Below are 22,230 nucleotides of genomic sequence, written 5' to 3' on the forward strand. Positions count from 1 at the left end.
AAACAACACAATTCAAAGATGTTTCATTTTAAAACTTCAAAACGGAGCATCGAGTGCTTGCGTGAATGCGTCGTTTGTGTGCAATCATTTTTTGTGACTTTCCTGGCCGAAGGCTGATGGTTGAGGGGCGCCATAGGCACCCCCTAACAACCCCTAGTTATCTATATTCTTCTTTAGTATGGCGTATTGTAGAGATAGCAACTGATTTTTTGGAACAACAACAACAGTTATAAATCAATGCCCAAGGTTCTTGAACCTTTTAATGGCGTTGGTTTTGAGCTGCTGGACTGCTTCACCAATTCGTTCACCTGTCCAATGGAGTCAAAATGAGTCGATTCCACCAGCTGTAGTCGGTAATGACATCCTTATTGCAAGTGATATACATTTGAATTCATAAACACACCTTAGTAAATATCGTATAGGTGAGAACAAACATTTGCTGGACTACACAATGTTTTTTTATATAGTCATACCTCGGTATGCGACCGCTTTGGAATACGTCGAATTTGGTATACGTCGTGTTTTGATGAGAAAAAATTGTCTTGGGATACAACGTCTTGCTTGGGATACAACGCACTTGCTAGAACTTGTATGGGTCGGGATGAGTCACCGCGTATAGTACCCGCGTACACAATACTGTTACGGCTCTAACAAGCCGTAACAGTATTGTGTGGAATGACCAGACAATGTCACACTTCAGGAACATTCTTAGAAGGCAAAAATAAACTTGAATGGGCAGGTTTTTAGTAAAACTCAAACCTGGTGAGCCTCAACAAGATCCAAGGCAAGAAAAGAGACAGAAAAGAGAAAAAAAAACTGAATTTCATGTTCCTGAACTTTTAATGGAAGGGGACTCTCATTCCAAAAAATAACATCTCCTCCTCCCCTTCCTCACCACCATCCTCGTAGGCTATCAACTCCTCTCAGCAAGGTAAAGTGATGTTACTTTTTATTTCAATTTATTTTAATGTATGTATGCATTTATTTTAATTTATGTATGCATTTTAGTAATAAGTAGTGTCTAAATTATATTATACAACCCCATTAATGTATAATATGCCATATAAAATACAATTTCTTATACTCTTGAGCCGATTATTTCCTTTCCCTTTATTTCTTATGGGAAAAATTCGTTTGGTATACGTGATTTTCGGTATAAGTCCTACCTTCTGGAACGAATTAACGCCGTATACCGAGGTACCACTGTACTTGTAATGCTGAAGGCTTCGACGTGCATTACATCACTTTTAGTAATTACAATTCCACCTGCGACTGCAGGACAGAGCAATGCAACATTGCCAATTGCTGCCCATCAACACGATTTAGCAGAGGTACCTAAGCACGACGATGCCTCATTGGTGTCTGCCCAGTGTCGTTAACACTCCTTTTGGACAGTACAGAAGTTGAAATGCCTCATCAGTAGGCTGTCACTTTAAGGAGCTTTATCTTAATACCATGGGCCAGAATTTTAAATGAAATTGCAAAACATATCACCTTGGTGGTTTATGATGGAGATATCGTATTAAATGGAACTCATACCAGCACATGAATCATGCATTTTATTGCTGTAATATACGAAAAAATCTGATTTGAAGCTTTCGTGACTGCAGGAATCCATACTCTGGTTCTTTTGGTAAAGTCACGTAGGTAGAAAACAATAGATCACGACGTTTCGATTTCGATCGCCACACAAGCAATCGTCACCTGAAGACGATTGCTTGTCGTGATTTATTTTATTTCTTCCTACGTGACTTTACCGAAAGAACCAAAGAGAATACATTTAATTAACATTTCTTGTGAATAGACTTTAGTGATGAGAATCTGTATAATCTACGATATTTTAACCTGTATAATCTACAACTTCGATCAGTGAGATTGGCTACATAGGGTGCGAAGAAGTTCAACATACATACAGTACATATAATATAATCTCAGAATCTTCTGCAGTGGTGTCAACATTGAGGTGTCATACCACCACCACCACATGGCTACCACCACGCAGCGCCCTCCTCGATCTGCCCTGATAGCATCCCACAACCTTAGCAGGTCTTCCTTGGTCGCCGGGAGCGTGGAAACTTCTCAAACGCAGTGACGGACATCTGTAGGATTTACATTTACGTGCATCTATCGTGGTCTGCATCTGTAGAAGCTATAGCACTGGGAGTGAATTTGTATAATGTATACAGTTATGACTAGAATTTACAATTGCACGAATCTATACTATTTAGTGGTGTGAATAGGATAGTGGTCTGAATCTATACAACATGCAGCGGTGTGATTCTATTTAAATCACAATATTCTGCCACAGTACAGCTAGTTAGTGTGTGAACGGCACTCTGTAGTGTGATCCATAAAACCATATCTTTTTTTTCTGGAAACGCTAGTTCAATACATTGGTGGATTTAAATCTCGGAGCATTATAACTTAGATTAAACCCAAGCGCGCACCTTTGTAATGACCGAAAATGCCCCCAAGCCAATGTGCAGCCTAACGGCTATTCAAAGATAAACCAATAAGCCAAGGGTCTCCGATTGGAGGAAAGAGGCCACCACAGGGATTGACCAGGAGGCAGACTTTTTAAGTGATTGGAGGAAAAGTTTTTAATGAGAATTTGCTGGAAACAAAGTGGATTCCCAGAGGCGACGGTTTGTAGCCGTGAGAGGCGAAGGACACAAGACACGGGATTGCCTCCGGGAAATAGTGAGGGGACGTTCGAGGAAGGGGGCCGGGGGATAAATAAGCGGGGGAGAGCACGACGAGTGGAGAATTTCGGAGGAAAATGCAAGCCGGAAGCCAAGCACGAAGCCTCGACTTCCTTATTGTGGAAGTCTTCAAATAAAAGTGGCTCTTAATATAACTTGTCGCGTCGTTACATCTGCTATGATGTGTGGCAGTGCGGAAAGTGCGAGCTTATGAAGCATTGATTCTGGATAAAATAACTTTGCAGTGTGTGTCTACTGCCCAGTTAACACCGACATGCGCGGCTTTGGTTCCTCAACGCCGGATTGTAAATTGCAACAGTGCAAGATATGAGATAAGTTGTGTAAATAGCTCGAGTTGTACGATAAAACGAATGAGTGTGGAGGCGTGGATTGTACCTGGTGGTTATAACGTCTTAAGATTGGACTGAGTGCAGACATCGCAAGCAGACAGACCTCGCGCCGGTACTGTGCCTCTTCTGCAAGATTCATTTGATTGTTGTCTATTTCTCACAAAGAGTATGTTCGTGCTTGATCCTGGTGTTCTCTATTGTATTTGACGGCCGCACTGCTCGTGTGAGAAGCGTGAAGTGTCGATTCTGCACTTGTACCATGTAAGGCAGCTGCCGTGGTGGAATGTCTCTGATTCAGTCGGTGTGGGTCACCGCAGGAGGAGTGGGCAACTCTCAGCCTCTCCTGTGCTGCGTGGTACAGATTCGGGTCGTTAAATCGTGTTTACATTACCGATAAGTGCATGAAAAACCCTGGATGTCGCCTGATGAAGCTAATTGTAATTACTGGCGAAACGTCGTACTCAGATTGTAGATGTTGTGGCTTGGCTCTCCAACACACCGGTGTGCTGTACTAGTATACTACACTATACACTACACTACTATACACTACACTACTATACACTACTATACACTACACTATACACTAGTGTTGTAGCGCGCCAATCCGCCAAAATCCCTTTCGGTAAAGGGACTTTGGCGGATTGGCGCGCTGTCACCCGTGTCAATATGGTGTCGCAGCAATTTAGTACAACCAATATCAAATTTGTGTTGACTAAAAACGTCAGCAAATTCGCTCAGGAGAACTTGCAGCTGCGCGCGCTGCGAGTCGGACAGGTCCACTGAACCCGCGCAAAGCGCATCCAGCCATCTGTCATCACAGTCCGAATGCGGTCGCGACGGAGGATCGGTGGATACCTGACCCACGAGTGGTTCCTCATAGGGTACCGGCGTTGCGTGTGCAAGCACGGTCCCTTGAGGAACCACGGCCGTTCGCGATCCTACATTAAGGACTGCAATGAAGGGGTCCCCATCCCCTCTCACCATGGTCTGAGCCGCGAGCAAATCGGGTCCATTGACCCCGGCCCGAGATGGTCCCAACAAGACCCCCCGATCCGCAACCCCTTCATTAAACGGCCGACGCAACCTAAGAGGGACGAGCATCTGAGCCCCCGGAGGTACGCGCACAGTTTTTGTCACGAGCGCCTGCACGGTGGCAAACGCCCGACGCTCCGTGGTGGGGGAAGACAAAAATGTAACGCGTCGGCCCGATGGGAGCTCAATGCACCCCTGGTCAATCAGGATACGGATGGGCATTTTGGCCAAGAAATCCGTCCCCAACAGGCACGGAACCGCGAGTGAGGAGGAAACCAAAACAGGCCCGGATAATTTAATGTCTCCAATGCAAATAGTGGCGCGGATTTGCCCAATAATGCCCAGCGAGCCCCCGTTAGCAGTGTAGTAAGTATATATGGAGGCTCGACGACAGGATCAGAGGCACACTTATTTATTACACCAACACAGTTATTACAGGTCACTTGGCTACAGGGATTCTCGACAGCTAACCCCTCTAACCTATACCAATTCCTCCACTACGGGACTAGGGGAGGCTATCTGTCCCAGCTTGGTTAAGCTGGGATCCCGGCTCCCTGAGTCACCAGACCAGCTTCGTCTGGGCTCTCGGGGCCACGCCACCGGCTTGCCCTGGTCGGCCCTTATAAGGACAGCGAGCCAGGGGAGCTCTGGGGCCTACACTAGCTGGTCTTCCGTCTTCTCTGGTTAAAGCTGAGTCCCGACCTCGAGCCCTCGAGCTCATCACCTTTTATAGGACTCGCCCCCGAGGGGGGGCCCGTGGGGGATACACATGCGGACGTCGGTGCTAGCGCCACCCTTGTGTACGGCCGTAACCCCGCCCCTTGTGTTTGTTGGCCATCCGTGGCCATGCATAATCACACCTCAACATTCGTAGCCATGCGCAATTACACCTCTACATCACCCCCCCCCTGTACAGCTCGCAGCCGTCCCTGGCTGCAAAAAAAATCAGAATAAAGGTGCATCCCTCACGAAAACCCCGTGTGTGTGCCTCGCGTAATTTTTAACAAGAACAAGAGAACCTTAACAAGAACAACAACAGGAAGAGAGAAAGAGAGAGAGAAAAAAAATAACCCGACGCACCCCCCCCGAATAAATACCCCGAAACCAACATATATACACACACTCCGGACGCCACCCCTCCCATTGTCCTCAAGGCCCCCCAACGGCCGACCTCACAATAGTCTGCGCGTTTTGGCGCGCGTTCTCGCGGCGGGCCCGTCACAAGGGCCCGTCCTGGCACGCTCAGTGACGGTTGTTGACGGTCCGGGTGCAAGAGAGTCAGGCGTCGCTGCCGAGTGACCCCCGACCCCTCCGGGAGGGGTTGGTGGGTGTGGACCCGTCACTCCTGTTGCGCCTGGGGACGGAACAGTTGATGTCGGGTTAGGCGAGTGCAGCGACGTCGGGGAGTCGGCGGAACCCTCACACATTTGGCCATGCGTGTGTGTGTGTGAACCACGGGGCGGCGCGATGAATGGTTTCAACCTTGAGGGGTGCACATACCACCGGCGCCTCCCCCATTTGACGCGAACACATTGCGGCCGCAAGACCTGTACGACCTCCACTGGCCCCCGCCACGGCCGTACCAATTTTGACGAGGTTGCCAGCGGCACCTGGGGACAGTGCAACCACGCCCTGTCCCCTGGTTTCCATTTGACCACCTGCACCCGCCCCAACCGAAGCCTCTCGTTCGCCTTCTGGCGGAGTTCAGAATTTTGCACGGCCGCTTCCCGCGCCTCAGACAATTGAGCGATGTTAAATTTAACGTGTTCGGACAAATTAGACTTCGCCTGGAGCGCCGAGAGCTTCAGCTGGGTCGCCACAGGGGGGTTAACTTCGCGCCCATACATTAAAAAGAAAGGGGAAAATCCGGTGGCCGCATGGGGAGCCATTCTGTAGGCCTGCAACACACCGGCTATGCGGAGGTCCCAATCCGTCTGGGATACCGACACCTGCTGGGACAGCATGGACGTGATGGTCCGATGCAGCCGTTCCACCATCCCGTCAGTTTGTGGGTGATACGGAGAGGTCCGAACCTTCTCCGTACCCAAGAGGTCGCACACCTCACGTAGGAGTTTACCAGAAAAATTCCTACCCTGGTCAGTAAGCAGCCGTTCCGGAGCACCCTTGTCGAGGACATAGCCCTGGACAAAGGCCTCCGCGATGGCTGCTGCCGACTGGTTCGCCAGGGGCCAGGCCATAGGCCATCTCGTGAAGTATTCAACCCCCGTTAGTAAATACCTATTGCCCCTGGGTGTAGCGGGAAATGGGCCAAGTATGTCCAGAGCGACGAGCTCGTTAACCCGGGAAACTTTTATGGACTGCAGCGGAGGGTTGGACCCCCTAGCAGGTGGCTTCCTCTGCGCGCATTGCGTGCATGACCCCAGGAGATCCCCCACGTCCTTTTCCATGCCCGGCCAGAAGAAATCTAGCTGGAGCGTGGCAAAGGTCTTGTGAACCCCCAAGTGCAGAAGCCGCTCATGAACAGCCCATACCACCTTACCCCTTAAAGCAGCAGGCACCACGAGCCGCTGGCGCCGGGTTTTACCATCCCAGTGCATTAAAAGTCCCTGGAACAACCCCCACGAGTCAACGTTTTCCACCCCCTGGCCAACCCCCCCGGCGCGACGGCGCAGAGCGAGGAGGGAGGTGTCCTCCATTTGGAGGCGACCCCATTCCGCGACCGACAACCCCAGCAACGAATCCCTCCCTTCTTGCTCGATAGGACCCGAAACCGAAGGCGCATCGGCAGCGGCCACGAGGACCGAATCGGTGGTGACGTTCGGAGACCTACAATGCCCCGAACCCAAGAGGCACGCGCACTCCGAAGTGGGTGGCAATCGCGACAGGGCGTCAGCGTTCGTGTGGCGGAGACCCTTACGATATGTGGTGACAAAGTCATAGTCTTGGAGAATCTCCAACCATCGAGACAACTGGCCCGATGGTTGTTGAACCCGCAGGGCGTATTGTAGGGCCGCATGATCTGTACGGACGGTGAACCGCCGACCGTACAGATACGGGCGGTACTGCTGAATGAAATAAACAATCGCCAATAATTCCCGACGGGTAACGCAGTACCGCTGTTCGGCTGGAGACAGTACCCGACTACCGTAAGCCACCACATGCTCTACGCCCCCAATGAGCTGGGACAGCACGCCCCCGATGCCCGTGTTACTTGCGTCTGTATCGAGCAAGAAGGGTTGTGAAAAATCCGGGTAATTCAACGGCGGAGCCCCCACCAAAGCATTCCGGAGGGCGCGAAAAGAAGCCTCCTCCTCCGGCCCCCAATGAAACCTGACTCCCTTGGACGTCAAGGCATGCAATGGTTTCGCAATCGTAGCGAAGTCAGCCACAAATCGCCGATAATACGACGCGAACCCAATGAAACTCCTGACCTCTCCCACAGAGGTGGGAGTCGGCCAGGAGCTGACGCATTCCGTTTTGGCGGGATCAGTGGATATCCCCGAGCGCCCAACAATGTGACCCAAATATCGCACCGATTCGCGGAGTAAATGGCACTTCTGTGGTTTAAATTTCAAATTGGCAGCCCGCATTTTGAGAAAAACAGCACGCAACCTCTGGAGGTGTTCCTCGAAGGATTTGCTAAAGACGATGACATCGTCTAAGTAAATCAAACACGAATCCCATTGCAAACCTGCCAAGACCAATTCCATTAACCGCTGAAAAGTTGCCGGCGCAGAATGTAAACCCATCGGCAAGCGGTTAAATTGGAAGAGACCTTGCGGTGTACGAAAAGCAGTCTTAGGTTTTGATTCGTCATCCAGAGGAAGCTGCCAGAATCCTGATAGCAAATCGAGGGTGGAAAAGAATCGCGCACCGGCCAAGGCGTCGAGCGACTCATCCATCCGAGGAAGCGGGTACGCATCTGCCACAGAGATTTTGTTGAGACGCCGAAAGTCGACACAAAATCTCAGTGAGCCGTCATGTTTTTTCACCAAAACGATCGGCGCGCCCCACGGGCTGTTGGAAGGGGAAATGATATCGGCGGCTAGCATGTCATCAACAGCCGATTTGACATGATCCTTTTCGGCGGGACTCAACCGAAAGGGATTTTGGCGGATTGGCGCGCTGTCACCCGTGTCAATATGGTGTCGCAGCAATTTAGTACAACCAATATCAAATTTGTGTTGACTAAAAACGTCAGCAAATTCGCTCAGGAGAACTCGCAGCTGCGCGCGCTGCGAGTCGGACAGGTCCACTGAACCCGCGCAAAGCGCATCCAGCCAACCGTCATCACAGTCCGAATGCGGTCGCGACGGAGGATCGGTGGATACCTGACCCACGAGTGGTTCCTCATAGGGTACCGGCGTTGCGTGTGCAAGCACGGTCCCTTGAGGAACCACGGCCGTTCGCGATCCCACATTAAGGACTGCAATGAAGGGGTCCCCATCCCCTCTCACCATGGTCTGAGCCGCGAGCAAATCGGGTCCATTTACCCCGGCCCGAGATGGTCCCAACAAGACCCCCCGATCCGCAACCCCTTCATTAAACGGCCGACGCAACCTAAGAGGGACGAGCATCTGAGCCCCCGGAGGTACGCGCACAGTTTTTGTCACGAGCGCCTGCACGGTGGCAAATGCCCGGCGCTCCGTGGTGGGGGAAGACAAAAATGTAACGCGTCGGCCCGATGGGAGCTCAATGCACCCCTGGTCAATCAGGATGCGGATGGGCATTTTGGCCAAGAAATCCGTCCCCAACAGGCACGGAACCGCGAGTGAGGAGGAAACCAAAACAGGCCCGGATAATTTAATGTCTCCAATGCAGATAGTGGCGCGGATTTGCCCAATAATGCCCAGCGAGCCCCCGTTAGCAGCATAGCATGGCACGTCAACAGGGAGCAAGGGACGACTTTGAACGGGAAGGATGTTATAAATCAAATCAGATATAATGGTCGCCGATGCCCCTGTGTCAATTAAAATCCACACCTCTACCCCATCAATATGACCGACCACAACCGATGATCCCGCCGACGCAGCAACGACACGATGGGCGAGCTCCGACCACTGACCCAGTTGGAGCGCTCGCCGCATTATAGAACAATCGCGCGCGACGGACGGGGAATTTGGAGCCCTGTTTGGTTGAGCGCGTGAGTGTGTGTCGGATGTGTGCGTGGGCCAAACGTGTGAGGTGCCGCTACTCGCCGTATTTCTCTGCTGGAGCTTGGGAGGAGACGGCGTGGCGTCCTGACGAGGTGTCGCCCCGCGTTGACGGGGAGCCCGGCATCCTGACGCAACGTGGCCTTGCAGGCCACAGTTGTAGCAGCGTGTGAGCGCCCCCGATGTCCTGGGCTGCTCCTGGCGGCTCGGTCCATTCCGAGCCTGTGGTGCCGCCGCTCTCCATTCCCCTCGCCGCTCCACCCCGCAGACCTCCTCCGATGGGAGGGCGGTAGCCGCCATGGCATGGCTGGCCGCCCCCTTTGCCGCCTTTCGACGCAGGGACCGCAAGCCCCCGTGGATGTGGCGCGCGACCAGCAGGGACGACATCTCCGCGTCGTCCTGAGCCAGGACGTTGACGTCCAGCTCGTCAGCGAGTAGCAGCAGCTTCTCGGCCACCATGGCATCCACTCCTTCCTCGTCCATCCTTGGAAAAGCAGCCTTCGCCAGAGCCAGGAGGGCCGTCCGGAAGGCCAGGGGTGACTCGTTGGCGCCCCGACTCCGATCGTGGAACAGCTGCCTGCAGTCCGAAGGCGGCCCATAGACGGCTGACAGCAGCTGCAACGCCAGGTGTAGAGTGGCGCGCTTTTCCCTCGGCGCCGAGGTGAGGGTAGCCAGGGCGTCGTTGTCCAGCATCGCTGGCAGCGCGCGTAGGGCCTCGGCGTCCGACCAGTTCGCCATCTCTTGATGAGCGATGAACCGCCTCTTGAAGCCGCCCCAGTCTCCGTCAGCGCCGACAAATTCTTTAAGAGGCGGCAGACGCTGTTGTAAGGCGGCGTCCGTGGCCGCAGAACGCTCTCCGTCGCTCCCCGCCGATGATACAGTGTGGGCGGGCCGTGCACATGGCATCGCCGGTCGCTCCGATGTTGACGCGCCGGCCGGCGTTGATGATGTCACGGCTTGTGCTTGGCGCTCAGCAGACACGTGACGCGGGCCGGCCCCGCCCTCCGCTCGTACTGTAGATATGGCGGGAAATTTGACCGCGAGCCGCGTCGGGGTGGCGGGAAACGTCGCCCCGCGCCGGCTGCCGTCGTCGACCCGCGCTGCTCCTCCAGCCCCCAGCCGCGTGATCTCCTCCAACGCGGCGGCCGCGGCGTAGAGCAGGTCCGCCAGGCGGGAGTGGGCCAGCCGGAGTCCTTCGGCCGACGCATCCCCCTCCTCCTGTCGTAGCGGCGCGGGCGTACTCGGCCCCGGCTGCTCCGAATCGACCCCGGCCATCTCTGGTGGTGATTCGGCCGCGGCGTCTTCCATCTCCGACTCCCTGGTACGTGTCGTCCCTCGTGTGTCCATCGTTGGACGTTTACTTCTGACCCCAGATGTAGTAAGTATATATGGAGGCTCGACGACAGGATCGGAGGCACACTTATTTATTACACCAACACAGTTATTACAGGTCACTTGGCTACAGGGATTCTCGACAGCTAACCCCTCTAACCTATACCAATTCCTCCACTACGGGACTAGGGGAGGCTATCTGTCCCAGCTTGGTTAAGCTGGGATCCCGGCTCCCTGAGTCACCAGACCAGCTTCGTCTGGGCTCTCGGGGCCACGCCACCGGCTTGCCCTGGTCGGCCCTTATAAGGACAGCGAGCCAGGGGAGCTCTGGGGCCTACACTAGCTGGTCTTCCGTCTTCTCTGGTTAAAGCTGAGTCCCGACCTCGAGCCCTCGAGCTCATCACCTTTTATAGGACTCGCCCCCGAGGGGGGGCCCGTGGGGGATACACATGCGGACGTCGGTGCGAGCGCCACCCTTGTGTACGGCCGTAACCCCGCCCCTTGTGTTTGTTGGCCATCCGTGGCCATGCATAATCACACCTCAACATCCGTAGCCATGCGCAATTACACCTCTACACTAGTATACTACACTATACACTATTATATACACTACATTATAGACTAGTGCTGTACTAGTGACGAATTGGCACGTTCTGTTTACGTGACAACCCTTACTAGTTGGCTGTGTCGGGTGGGTGGCGAGTTTAATGACATTTATATATTTATGCGAACTAACCAAAAAAAAACTCGATTATGTATGATATTGGTCGCGAAAGCCTACTACGTGTTAAACTGTTATAGCCAGTTTGGGCCTTTACAGGGGAAATATTAATGGAGTTATGGACAAGAATCATACGTTGTTACGATGTCAAATTGGTTGACAACCAGATAACTTTGGACGTGTTGTTGCTTGTGGAGAGCCATGAACACGAGGTCTGCCAGTTTATTGGCTACACATGTGCAGAGTGCGTGGTGATTCTTTTTCTGGAACGAAACTCGTTTCATGGGCACATGAGGATGCAGTGACGGACCGTGTGTTGCACTCCTGTGACCTGTGAGAGAGCAGGTGACCCCAACCGCAGCAGCCATGGCTCAAGTGCACGGGCTGGCGTACCTGCAGCAGAGGAAGCTAGCAACCTTGCTGGGAATCCCACACTCATCTCTGCGCAGGCTCTACCAGGGCAGCGTGGATGGGTTCACTGCCAGCGCTTTCCACGCCAAGTGCAACGGCCAAGGCCCCACCGTCACGGTCGCCTACAACTCCAAAGGCTTTATATTCGGCGGCTACTGCTCCGAGTCTTTAACATCGCGGGGAAGTTACATTGATGACAAACTCGCTTGCTTGTTTCGCTTGGAGGAACCAGACAACTCGGCCACATTCGTTGCTAAAATCAAATCATCCAGCAGTGCATTCTATGACGCCTCATCATATGGGCCCACTTTCGGTGGTGGTCATGACATGCATTTTCTGCCCACTGATGGCTCAAGTAAACTTACTTTCACCGCCAATATAGGCAGTTCTTATGACGCAACCAATGAGAACATATTCGGCACTGATAAAACCCTACAAGAGCTGGAGGTCTACATCTTAGAAGGTAATTTGTGTTTTATGGTCTCTGCAATTTTTCTATAATTTCATTTTGTCAAACGTAATTAAATGAATCTCGCACCGTTTTGTTTGCTCCGGATATTGTACCACTAAATGTCTTTTCATGAGATCAACTCTCGGTGTCTGCGAACAGTGGCCCACTCTGAGCTGACCACAGGTACCAAGTGTACGTTTAGGAAAAAGAGCAAGGGGCTGTGTATCATAAGGCTGCAACTTTGGTTTCCATGGACTGTAAATCATTTCTTACACGCGTGATGTTTTGCAAACTTAAGAGTGTATCCGATACCCATAACTGTTGCACTCTTGTTCGTCTAATCAACATTTTTTAACAAAGAGCTGTGTTTCCAGAAATGAAGCTCTTGCCGGACCCATGGCGCAGCGTTGAATGGACAATCGAGTAGGTCTACCACGCTGCACAGCCGTCGCCGTCTCCACCACACATACACCTAAACTCGGTTACTATTTTTCCAAGCACGACTTGGGCCGAAGATCTCAGAAATACTAACTGAGCACCTTGACGTGCATTTCGACACCCCGAGTAATGAGCTGCCAATATATGCCCGTGTCCAGGACGCGAGAGCATTTGTTGAAAGACATTCGTGGGTACGTGCCAGTCGACTGTGAGACTCACCCACGCATACTGCTGCTGGGCCACGTGGGCTCGGGGAAGTCGAGCTTCGTAAACTCCATCGATGCGGTCTTCTCTGGACATGTGTCGAGTCGCGCCATCGCGGGGACCCGGGAAAAGGAGTCCAGCTTCACCACCGTGGTAACGACGGCACCCCGAAGATGGACGGGGGAATGAGCACGTGCCTCTTGCCAGGGTACCTGTAATTTCTCGAAGCACGCAGCTTCCTCGTAATAATGTGCATACATCCTCTTGGTTCTTTCGGTAAAGTCACGTAGAAGGGAAGTAATAAAATAATAAAAATAAAACATAATAAAATAAAATAATTCTCACGACGTTTCGGATACAACGCAAGCAGCCGAAACGTCGTGAGAATTATTTTATTTTATTATGTTTATTATGTTTTATTTTTATTATTTTATTACTTCCCTTCTACGTGACTTTACCGAAAGAACCAAGAAGATGAATCCCTGCAGTCACGAAAGCTTTAAATCGAAATTTAATGTGCATACAACCTGATTCTAGGGTGAGTGAGACCTTCAAGCTGCAAATGCATCATTGGAAAGAACCACAGTACATTGGGTTGTATGACTATTGCCCTCTCTTACTTTCCCAGACGAGTAGTAGCAGTAACTAGAAGCCACGCATAGAACACGGCCGCACCATTCGGGCCACGTTTGTAAACAGCTCATTGCCCTCATACGGAGCCTACATGGCCTCTGAGGAGCCATGCTTCATGCGTCACGGCTCCACAACAACAAGAACGAAACAAAACCTTGGTCACATTAAACACACTTCACACTGCATGAGCACCATGTGCTGGAGTGTGCTATTTTCTACATGTGTGTGACAGTTTCGCAGTTACAAATTGAGAAAGAAGAGTGGACGCAAGTTCTTCCCTATTCATCTCTGCGACACCATGGGCATCGACAAGGATCTTGGGGATGGCATAAACCCAGAGGACATCGTAAGCGTGCTCCAAGGAAACGTGCCAAATTCCTACCAGGTGCCCCCTGCACACTCAACTGCCGCAGGCCACATGACATCACCAGTATTTGTGAATTCAATGTATGCAACTCACATTGGTGAACTCCCTGCGATTTCCATGTGAGAGATTTATACAATTGGTACACCTATTGTATACCTCCCATTAGCACGGTTGGCTATGTATAGTATGAAAGAAGTTCAACATTTATATCTAGACTAGCAGAAGTACCCGGCGTTGCCCGGGTGAAAAATATATTTCTTAATAACCTTACATATATACACAGATGGGCTGCTACCCCTGCCCCCTCCCCCCCCAGCCACGATCTCCTCGGCCGCTGTGCAGTAATATGTACGGCCTATAGTGTGGTGGGGTGTCGAGGCCTAGTACCGTGCAGAGCCTCCGGCCTCGCCTAAATTGCCCACCCGGCTGAGGCTGGGTACTGGGGCCGTTACCCCCCCCCCCCCCCGCGCTACAATAATACTGTCTAATCGCTATAATTTTATTATCTACTGACCCTATAATAGTAATTGCACACATTGGGGTGGGGGGGGAGTGAAGAGGATGTGAAACTTTGATGAATTTACCTCAGAGTCGCGTGTTAATGCGTGCGCATATTTTTAACGGGAATTAAAAATGGCGTCCACCCCGCAGCGAATGCGTCGCTACCCGTTGCCAGGGGCAACCGCCGTGGAAAACCAAACGGACCAATCGTGTCTCGCAATTCCCTCACATTTCGTCCAATGAAACTGCGTATGGTCCGGCGACACACAGACAGACAGACACACACACAGACAGACAGACAGACAGATTTGCGATTTTATATATATAGACTAGCAGAAGTACCCGGCGTTGCCCGGGTGAAAAATATATTTCTTAATAACCTTACATATATACACAGATGAGCTGCTACCCCTGCCCCCCCCCCCCCCCCCCAGCCACGATCTCCTCGGCCGCTGTGCAGTAATATGTACGGCCTATAGTGTGGTGGGGTGTCGAGGCCTAATACCGTGCAGAGCCTCCGGCCTCGCCTAAATTGCCCACCCGGCTGAGGCTGGGTACTGGGGCCGTTACCCCCCCCCCCCCGCGCTACAATAATACTGTCTAATCGCTATAATTTTATTATCTACCGACCCTATAATAGTAATTGCACACATTGGGGTGGAGGGGGAGTGAAGAGGACGTGAAACTTTGATGAATTTACCTCAGAGTCGCGTGTTAATGCGTGCGCATATTTTTAACGGGAATTAAAAATGGCGTCCACCCCGCAGCGAATGCGTCGCTACCCGTTGCCAGGGGCAACCGCCGTGGAAAACCAAACGGACCAATCGTGTCTCGCAAATCCCTCACATTTCGTCCAATGAAACTGCGTATGGTCCGGCGACACACAGACAGACAGACACACATACAGACAGACAGACAGATTTGCGATTTTATATATATAGACTAGCAGAAGTACCCGGCGTTGCCCGGGTGAAAAATATATTTCTTAATAACCTTACATATATACACAGATGGGCTGCTACCCCTGCCCCCCCCCCTCCCCCCCCCGCCACGATCTCCTCGGCCGCTGTGCAGTAATATGTACGGCCTATAGTGTGGTGGGGTGTCGAGGCCTAGTACCGTGCAGAGCCTCCGGCCTCGCCTAAATTGCCCACCTGGCTGAGGCTGGGTACTGGGGCCGTTACCCCCCCCCCCCCACCCCCGCACTACAATAATACTGTCTAATCGCTATAATTTTATTATCTACCGACCCTATAATAGTAATTGCACACATTGGGGTGGGGGGGGGAGTGAAGAGGACGTGAAACTTTGATGAATTTACCTCAGAGTCGCGTGTTAATGCGTGCGCATATTTTTTACGGGAATTAAAAATGGCGTCCACCCTGCAGCGAATGCGTCGCTACCCGTTGGCAACCGCCGTGGAAAACCAAACGGACCAATCGCGTCTCGCAAATCCCTCACATTTCGTCCAATGAAACTGCGTATGGTCCGGCGACACACAGACAGACAGACACACACACACACAGACAGACAGACAGATTTGCGATTTTATATATATAGATTACCAAAACTTGCTGCTTTGCCGGCTGATACACGTCACTGTAACTCTCAAGTCTGGCAAGATGAGAGTTATCAATATCTGTCCTGTACTTCGTTAATGTATATTATGAGCACTGAGGATGATTGGATAAAAAAACACTTGTCTCTCAAGCGTATGTTTGTCTTGATCGCTACTAACCTCTCTTCCTGATATACGTTTGGCAGTTTAATCCACTGGCACCCATTAAACCCAGCCACCCCGCCTACGTGAAGAACCCGGCACTGTCGGCACGGACGCACTGCCTGGTGCTGGTGGTCGACGCTTGTAAGATGTCCCCGATGCCTGAGGGGCTGCTGGGCAAACTGCAGGACGCGCGCAACAAAGCCCATAACCTGGGTGCGTCCACACCCTTGTGTCACAGCAACATTGAGCATCGACACTCGCCCTCTGTAACCTCTGCTCTTTAAAATGACTAAAGTCATGGGATGTAGCCTAAAAACATGTATTGTGTTCCATAAAAACGGGTAATAAGCAGGTTGGTGAATCACCACACATGTGAAACTCACTTCCCGTGGGTGTCGAGGTGCCATACCCTGGTTCGCCAGGAGAAAGCAGTAAGTGGACTCATCTCTTATCTGTTTCCATCTATAAGGGTGATGGAGTTTTGCCCCCTCGTATGCGTGGGTTTTCTCCCACGTGTATAATTAACGCATTGTCAATTGGCTGAAACACCTTAGAATAATAACCCAATGTAGCAGGATTGTCCTGAGAAGAGGCCTACGACTCAGTGTAATTTTTCCTGGATAAATAAGTAAATTATGATTACTCTGGACCAAGGGCAATTGTGAATTAAAGGTCACTTCATGTGTGCACCGGCGGATTCAGTCCTGCAGCTTAACGTGGCACCACAGGATAGATGGCACCCGGCACACAGCAGCCAAAAAGCACTGGGTGTGATGCCAAATGCTGATGATGGGATTGGCTAAACATCCAAATGCAGGTGTTCTGGATGAGTACTTTGCTACAATTTCCATCACATGAGGTTGCCAGTGTCATTGGTAATCAATCATACCCTGTCCAGGTAGCATTACTTGTAATCCAAAAGGACTCCACAGAGATGATAATGCACGCCGAATAAGGTTACCAGATCCATGGCAGATGTTTTCCCTTTATTTTAACGTGTTTACACTAGTTACCACAAGTAAACAACTTGCTATTTAACATGAACAGGTACTCGTGGACTTTTCTATTAAAAAATTGGCTACGTCGATTTCTAGCCTATACCTTCCCTTCACGAAGTGCTGTATTTCACAACAGGTACGGCAACATGGCTTTGAATCTTCGTCAGCAGTCGCTATAGGTTGGCTCGTGAACACTTTATACTTGACCATTGTATATACTTGCAGATGATAAAAGTGACGACGATTGTGAACATAGTGCTGGTGACTCCCAATGCTCATGGTGATTTGGATGACAAATGTGGCGAGGGTGATGACGATGGACTTCTTACCCAGGCGTTCCTCACGTCGTGCTTCTGACCAAAGTGGATGAAGCCTGCCCTCTGGTGGAGAGTAACGTAAACAACATTTACCTGAGTTGGTTCATCAAGGAAAAGGTATTCATTCCTCAAGGCTTTACTGTCTCACAGTCACGGGTTCCATTACTTCTTGCTAGCAACACTTTAATCATCAGCAGTCATGATTCACTAGTGGTTAAGGCCTCCCGAAGCCGTCACCAGCCGGCATTATCCCACGACACAACAATGCAGTAAAAATAAACTCAACTTTTATTTTACCAGGTACGGCCCACCCAGCTATACTGTATCGCTCTTTATCAGAAGCAACCTTCCACAAATGATAGCTCAACGAAGTGGTTTATGTGGAAATGTATAGCAGTGAAATACTCAGCACAATTCATTCTAGATACTCAGCACAATGCTGACGAGTCAGTACAACGCTGACTTCGTGACTCAAGTCAACTCGGTGGATATTGTCCAATGTTGATCTCTTCTTCATTCAATGGAGGTCACGTTTCCCTCTTTTCATAAAGCAGCATTCTTCGTTTTAGTCTATTGGCCTCTTTCCCCACCATTCCTTGCATAACTCCCTTCTTCGAGCTGTCACCTCTGACAATGTGCCGAATCCACATCTGCCTTTTATGGATTGTTCATCTTGGACTTCTGACCCTGCTCATGAACGTCTTCATTCAGATATTCTCTCTCCAACTGATTTTCTCCATTCGACACTACACCCACAACTCATAACTTCCCAGTCTTATGTTCCTGACCAAGCGCTGCACATAACAACTGCACTCTACTTTAAGGCAATGTTTCTCTCGACTTGTAATCAAGTTGCCAAATACATGTCACGAGTTTATTACATTGACAGAGATGTAGCCCACTAACCACCTGCCTGTCTCCCCCCCCCCCCCCCTGCTTGCGGAAGGTGTACGAGATCGCCACGCGTCTGGGCATGCCCGTGTCGTCCGTGTTGCCCGTGAAGAACTACGCTGTGCAGGTTCAGCCAGACGCCTCCTCCGACCTCTTGCTGATCATGGCTCTACACCAGATGCTGCGCTTTGCAGATGATTACCTGCTGGACCAGGTCTTGTCTGACTCCAATGAAACGGAGTGATGCTCGCAGCACAAATACAATCTGTGTGCGTTGTGCCGGTACAGCAGGGCCATAGACTTGCCCTGCTTTATGCAGGCTAAATTCATAATACAGATCTTTTTTTTGGGTGGATAATAATTTCGCAATATATAAACCTTTAAAAATATATTATCAGATGCTACTTATGACACATGTGTGGTGTTCCAGGCCCAGTGAATGCTTCTAATTAGCAATAGCATTTATTGATTTAGACATTTTTTATTAAGAATGTCAATGGGGGATTACTTGATTACTGGGACTCAGGTTGTGTGTGCGTTTGATATTCTTCGTGTTCGTGACCACAATTCCAAGTTCTCACAATCCATATTAGGCATGTTTTCCGCTGATATTGCTCTTACAATCGCAAAATCAATGTAAAGGTAATTTTGCGGTGAAAAACAAATTGCTGCAGAATGATTTGTGTGTTATAATCTGTAAAAGTTTATTATGTTTCCAAATAAAAGTGATGTTGATTTAAACTAATTTACGGTGCAATGTGATACTGACTGTGCGTGGGGTGCCAACAAGGTTTAGGTTTTGGGGTCGCAGTTAGCGCTGCGCTACCAACCAGTCACGATTATTTTAACTGGTCCCGGGCCTCTCCTAAGTCGACTTAACTTTAAATGAGTACCTGGTGTGGTATGTAAACATCACTCGGGAGACAAAGGCGGCTGGGTGTGGTGGTGCTGGCCACCCACCCCCTCGTGTGCCGTGCCGGTCTTTATCGGTGCTCGCTCACAGCGCTTGCTCTAACAGCCTCTTCAGGCGACACGAGGGATCTGATTCTTGGTTTATGCGCGGTCCCACACTGTGCTCGTTCACACCTGCACAGCCTCCTCGCAGTCACCCTCAGGCAACACTCGTCCATCGCATCACGACCACGATTTAACATCAAACGCTTTCAGATGCGCTTCTGTGGCCGTCTGGAACGCCCTACTGGAGCTTTGCACTTTGAAATTGATTAAAAACTGATTTGGCGTTTAGTTTGTTGTTCTTCCCCCCGCATTCACGATTGTCATGGTCAGCTACGTACGGTGCGAAAGAAGTTCCACAGTAATTAAAACATTCCCGAAAAGGCCAGTCCGCCCAAACGCCGCGTCTTGCCTGTCACGCAACGCGAGAGCGGCGAGGGCTCAGGGTGAGGGATGCTGAGGGTGCTGCTGGGCAACTTCTTTGTGTCTGACGGTTCGTGACCGAGGCCGGGGTGAGTGGATGCACTCTGGGGGTTTCCACGCGGCCCGCTCCGCTGTGCGGGCTGGGGAGGTCAGTGCAGTGTGGAGGGGGGATCGGGATCTGAGTGGGCGGAGCCGGGGGGAGCCCTCCCTCCCTCCCTGGGTTCCGCTGCAGGTGGCGTGAGACGCCGCCGCCGCCAACGCCGCTGAGTGACGCGCCATGAAGGCTGCTGCCCCAGGCGCCCGGGACGCGGCTCCCCTCGAGGCCGCCAGGCGGCGCCAGACGCAAGTCGGAGCTTCAGCCTCCACGCCGCGACCGCAGCCCCGCGGGCCAATCGGCGCGCACGCCGTGCCCCGGGTCACGTGGGCTGCGGTCGTGGCGCCGATTGGTTTGGCGCACCCGGAAGCGCGGCCCGCACGTGTCCCGGGATCCACGTGCGGGAGGAAGCGAGAGAGGCGGCGATGGCGCCCGAGGAGCAGGAGGAGGAGGTCCCATGCTGAGATCCGCGACTCGCTCCGCGCCTTCCAGGCGGCCGAGCGCGGCATCGAGGCGGCGCTCGAGCCGCTCATGTCGACCCCGCGCGTTGAATGGCAGAACACGGTGAGCGGCGCGGAGCCCGGGACGAGACCCGCGGGCCGCTCGTGCCGGGGTCTGGGTACATAAGTGATGAGGTCTGGGTCCATTTTCATTTGTGATGTGAACTGGGTTAATTCGTGGTGAGACTTAGGTTGTATGATGACTATGATTTTTCATATTTTATTTTAACAGTTAAATGTTCAATATTGACAATGGTTTGATGTTAGGACAGGTATTCGTCAAGGCTGTATTTTGTCTACCACGTTTGATGTCACGATTGACTATTCAACAAAAACATGGACGAGGTTAGCCGAAAACCATGGAACCAATACAGATGTGAGATGAATGTGTGTGTGACTTGGGAGTCCGCTGATGATGTCGGGTTGTTGGCTAGAAATGCCCACTCCTTCCTTGGTCTCACGGAAGACACGGTTTGGATGCGGCTATTAAATTATATATCGAGTTGGATAAAGTGCCCCCCCACTCTCAATGGCCAACACCCTTGCTCTGACGACGAGACAAATCAACGTTTATTGGGTCGACATGGCCCAAATATCCGTGGTCACACTTGGTAATGTTTGTTGACGAGTCCTGCTTTGTTTATATTCAGCTGGATCCACTGGAGCAAGCCAAGCTGGACCTGATGTCTGCGTATACCCTCAACTCCATGTTCTGGAGTAAGTGCGTTGTGCGACACGGTGGAGGGGATGCTTAGAGAATGAATCCCCATGTCATGTTCTTATAGTAACTGTGCAGCACAGTCGGTCTTCTTTAACCACATGATGAACTAACTCCATTGAGACACATTGTCTCTTTTGCAAGGACAATCTGGGGTACATGAAGATAATCTAAGTACACAAGCAGTATGGTGCCGTTGGGTACGAGGCTGGCTCAGTGAAGGTGTTCATTACCACGTGTATCGAGAACAATCCAGGAGGCTTTGCATTTTCATTCCCACGATGCATTCACCTCGTGCGGTGAGCATGCACACCTGGGTAAGCCATTGACGTTTTTTTTCTTAATGTGAGACTAAATTTGAACAACTCGTTACTTTAAACATTTTGAGTGGCAAACTGGGGAAATTTTGTTGCAAGTCCTTTATAAAGTTGATGTAAATTTCATAGCATTTTCTACTGGCTCGAGGTAGCGGGTGCTCGAATAGGATTCGCAAGCATTTACTGTGTTTGTACTCATCTGCCGTGGCTGTCACAGTGTTGTTCTGATTGTTTCTCTCCACACCAGTGTACCTGGTGTGCCAGGGCGTGAACCCTAAGATGCACCCCATCAAGCAGGAGATGGTGAGTTACCCACAGCTTACCCTGCCGCTCGCGGTCCTACACGTGATATTTTGTGCGATTTCCTTACTCGTAGCTACAGTCCTGGCCACTTTCCGAGCCGCCTCTGTTGACTGTATTCATGTGGATCACACGCACCCACCTTCCCGCTATGCCACCACTGGTGAAATGTGCAGGACCGAATCAAGACGCACATGCAGCGTTTAAAGGAGATCACCGATAGGAAGAAGATGGCGAAGCTGGACAAGGGCGTTGCATCCAGATTTGTCCGGAATGCGCTGTGGACAGCAGAGCCTGACAGTAAGATTTCGCCTCCCAGAGCTTCATATCTCCCTTGCCTCCACACAATATGCACACTGCATTGCTTGTGAGAGGGCGCGTGCCGGGTGTAACTGCTGTGTGCTGCTCCGGCAGGAGGTGCCACGGGCAAGGAGGCAGAGTGAACACTCGTATCGGTCTTGGGGAACATGACGAGGAAGACGGCACAGAACATGGGGAGCATGACAGATACCACAGCTGTCTTCCAGTGGACAAGTCGCAGTGCTGGATGTTGGTCTGAGAGAGATGCTTCCTCTGGTTCACCCTTAATTACTTAATTTCCCCAAGTATATCATTGCATTTTTAGTGTTAGTATTTGTACTGTTTCACTTTAGAAGGCCTTTGTTAAACTATTTTATTTTGTTCAAGCGATTGTATTTACACTTTATTAAAACTCCTAAAACACAATACTCTTGTGTCC

The 22,230-nt window shown here is 51.0% G+C and overlaps 2 protein-coding genes across 3 annotated transcripts; both read left to right on the plus strand.

Moving 5' to 3' along the window:
* The first annotated feature begins 2,865 nt into the window (after window positions 1-2,865).
* LOC133343938 (interferon-induced protein 44-like) lies at window positions 2,866-18,930 on the plus strand. 2 transcript variants are annotated; one of them, XM_061553966.1, is made up of 8 exons: window positions 2,866-3,164; window positions 11,597-12,125; window positions 12,488-12,536; window positions 12,710-12,908; window positions 13,621-13,773; window positions 16,021-16,192; window positions 17,311-17,411; window positions 18,241-18,930. In XM_061553966.1, the coding sequence occupies exons 2-8, from the start codon at window positions 11,618-11,620 to the stop codon at window positions 18,427-18,429; spliced, it is 1,371 nt and encodes a 456-aa protein (XP_061409950.1). In that variant the 5' UTR covers window positions 2,866-3,164; window positions 11,597-11,617; the 3' UTR covers window positions 18,430-18,930. The 2 variants fall into 2 exon arrangements, with proteins under 2 accessions (XP_061409950.1, XP_061409951.1); XM_061553967.1 differs by lacking the exon at window positions 2,866-3,164 and adding an exon at window positions 3,178-3,313.
* A 1,136-nt stretch (window positions 18,931-20,066) lies between these two features.
* On the plus strand, window positions 20,067-22,217 carry C1D (C1D nuclear receptor corepressor). Its single transcript, XM_061553973.1, is given in 6 exon segments — window positions 20,067-20,114; window positions 20,116-20,220; window positions 20,807-20,873; window positions 21,439-21,494; window positions 21,668-21,791; window positions 21,906-22,217. Coding segments are annotated over 6 exon segments (414 nt in total). The 5' UTR covers window positions 20,067-20,081; the 3' UTR covers window positions 21,935-22,217.
* Window positions 22,218-22,230: the final 13 nt, after the last annotated feature.

Source organism: Lethenteron reissneri, chromosome 18 (assembly GCF_015708825.2).
Source record: "Lethenteron reissneri isolate LAM-NWPU_2019-01 chromosome 18, ASM1570882v1, whole genome shotgun sequence".
NCBI classification, from domain to species: domain Eukaryota; kingdom Metazoa; phylum Chordata; class Hyperoartia; order Petromyzontiformes; family Petromyzontidae; genus Lethenteron; species Lethenteron reissneri.

Bases quoted from the DNA above. Each gene is read 5' to 3' on its own strand.
- LOC133343938 (XM_061553966.1), top strand. From the start codon at position 11,618: ATGGCTCAAGTGCACGGGCTGGCGTACCTGCAGCAGAGGAAGCTAGCA. The intron at 12,909-13,620 runs GTAACGACGGCA...TGTGTGTGACAG, and splicing joins AGTCCAGCTTCACCACCGTG to TTTCGCAGTTACAAATTGAG. The intron at 16,193-17,310 runs GTGCGTCCACAC...CTTCTTACCCAG, and splicing joins CAACAAAGCCCATAACCTGG to GCGTTCCTCACGTCGTGCTT.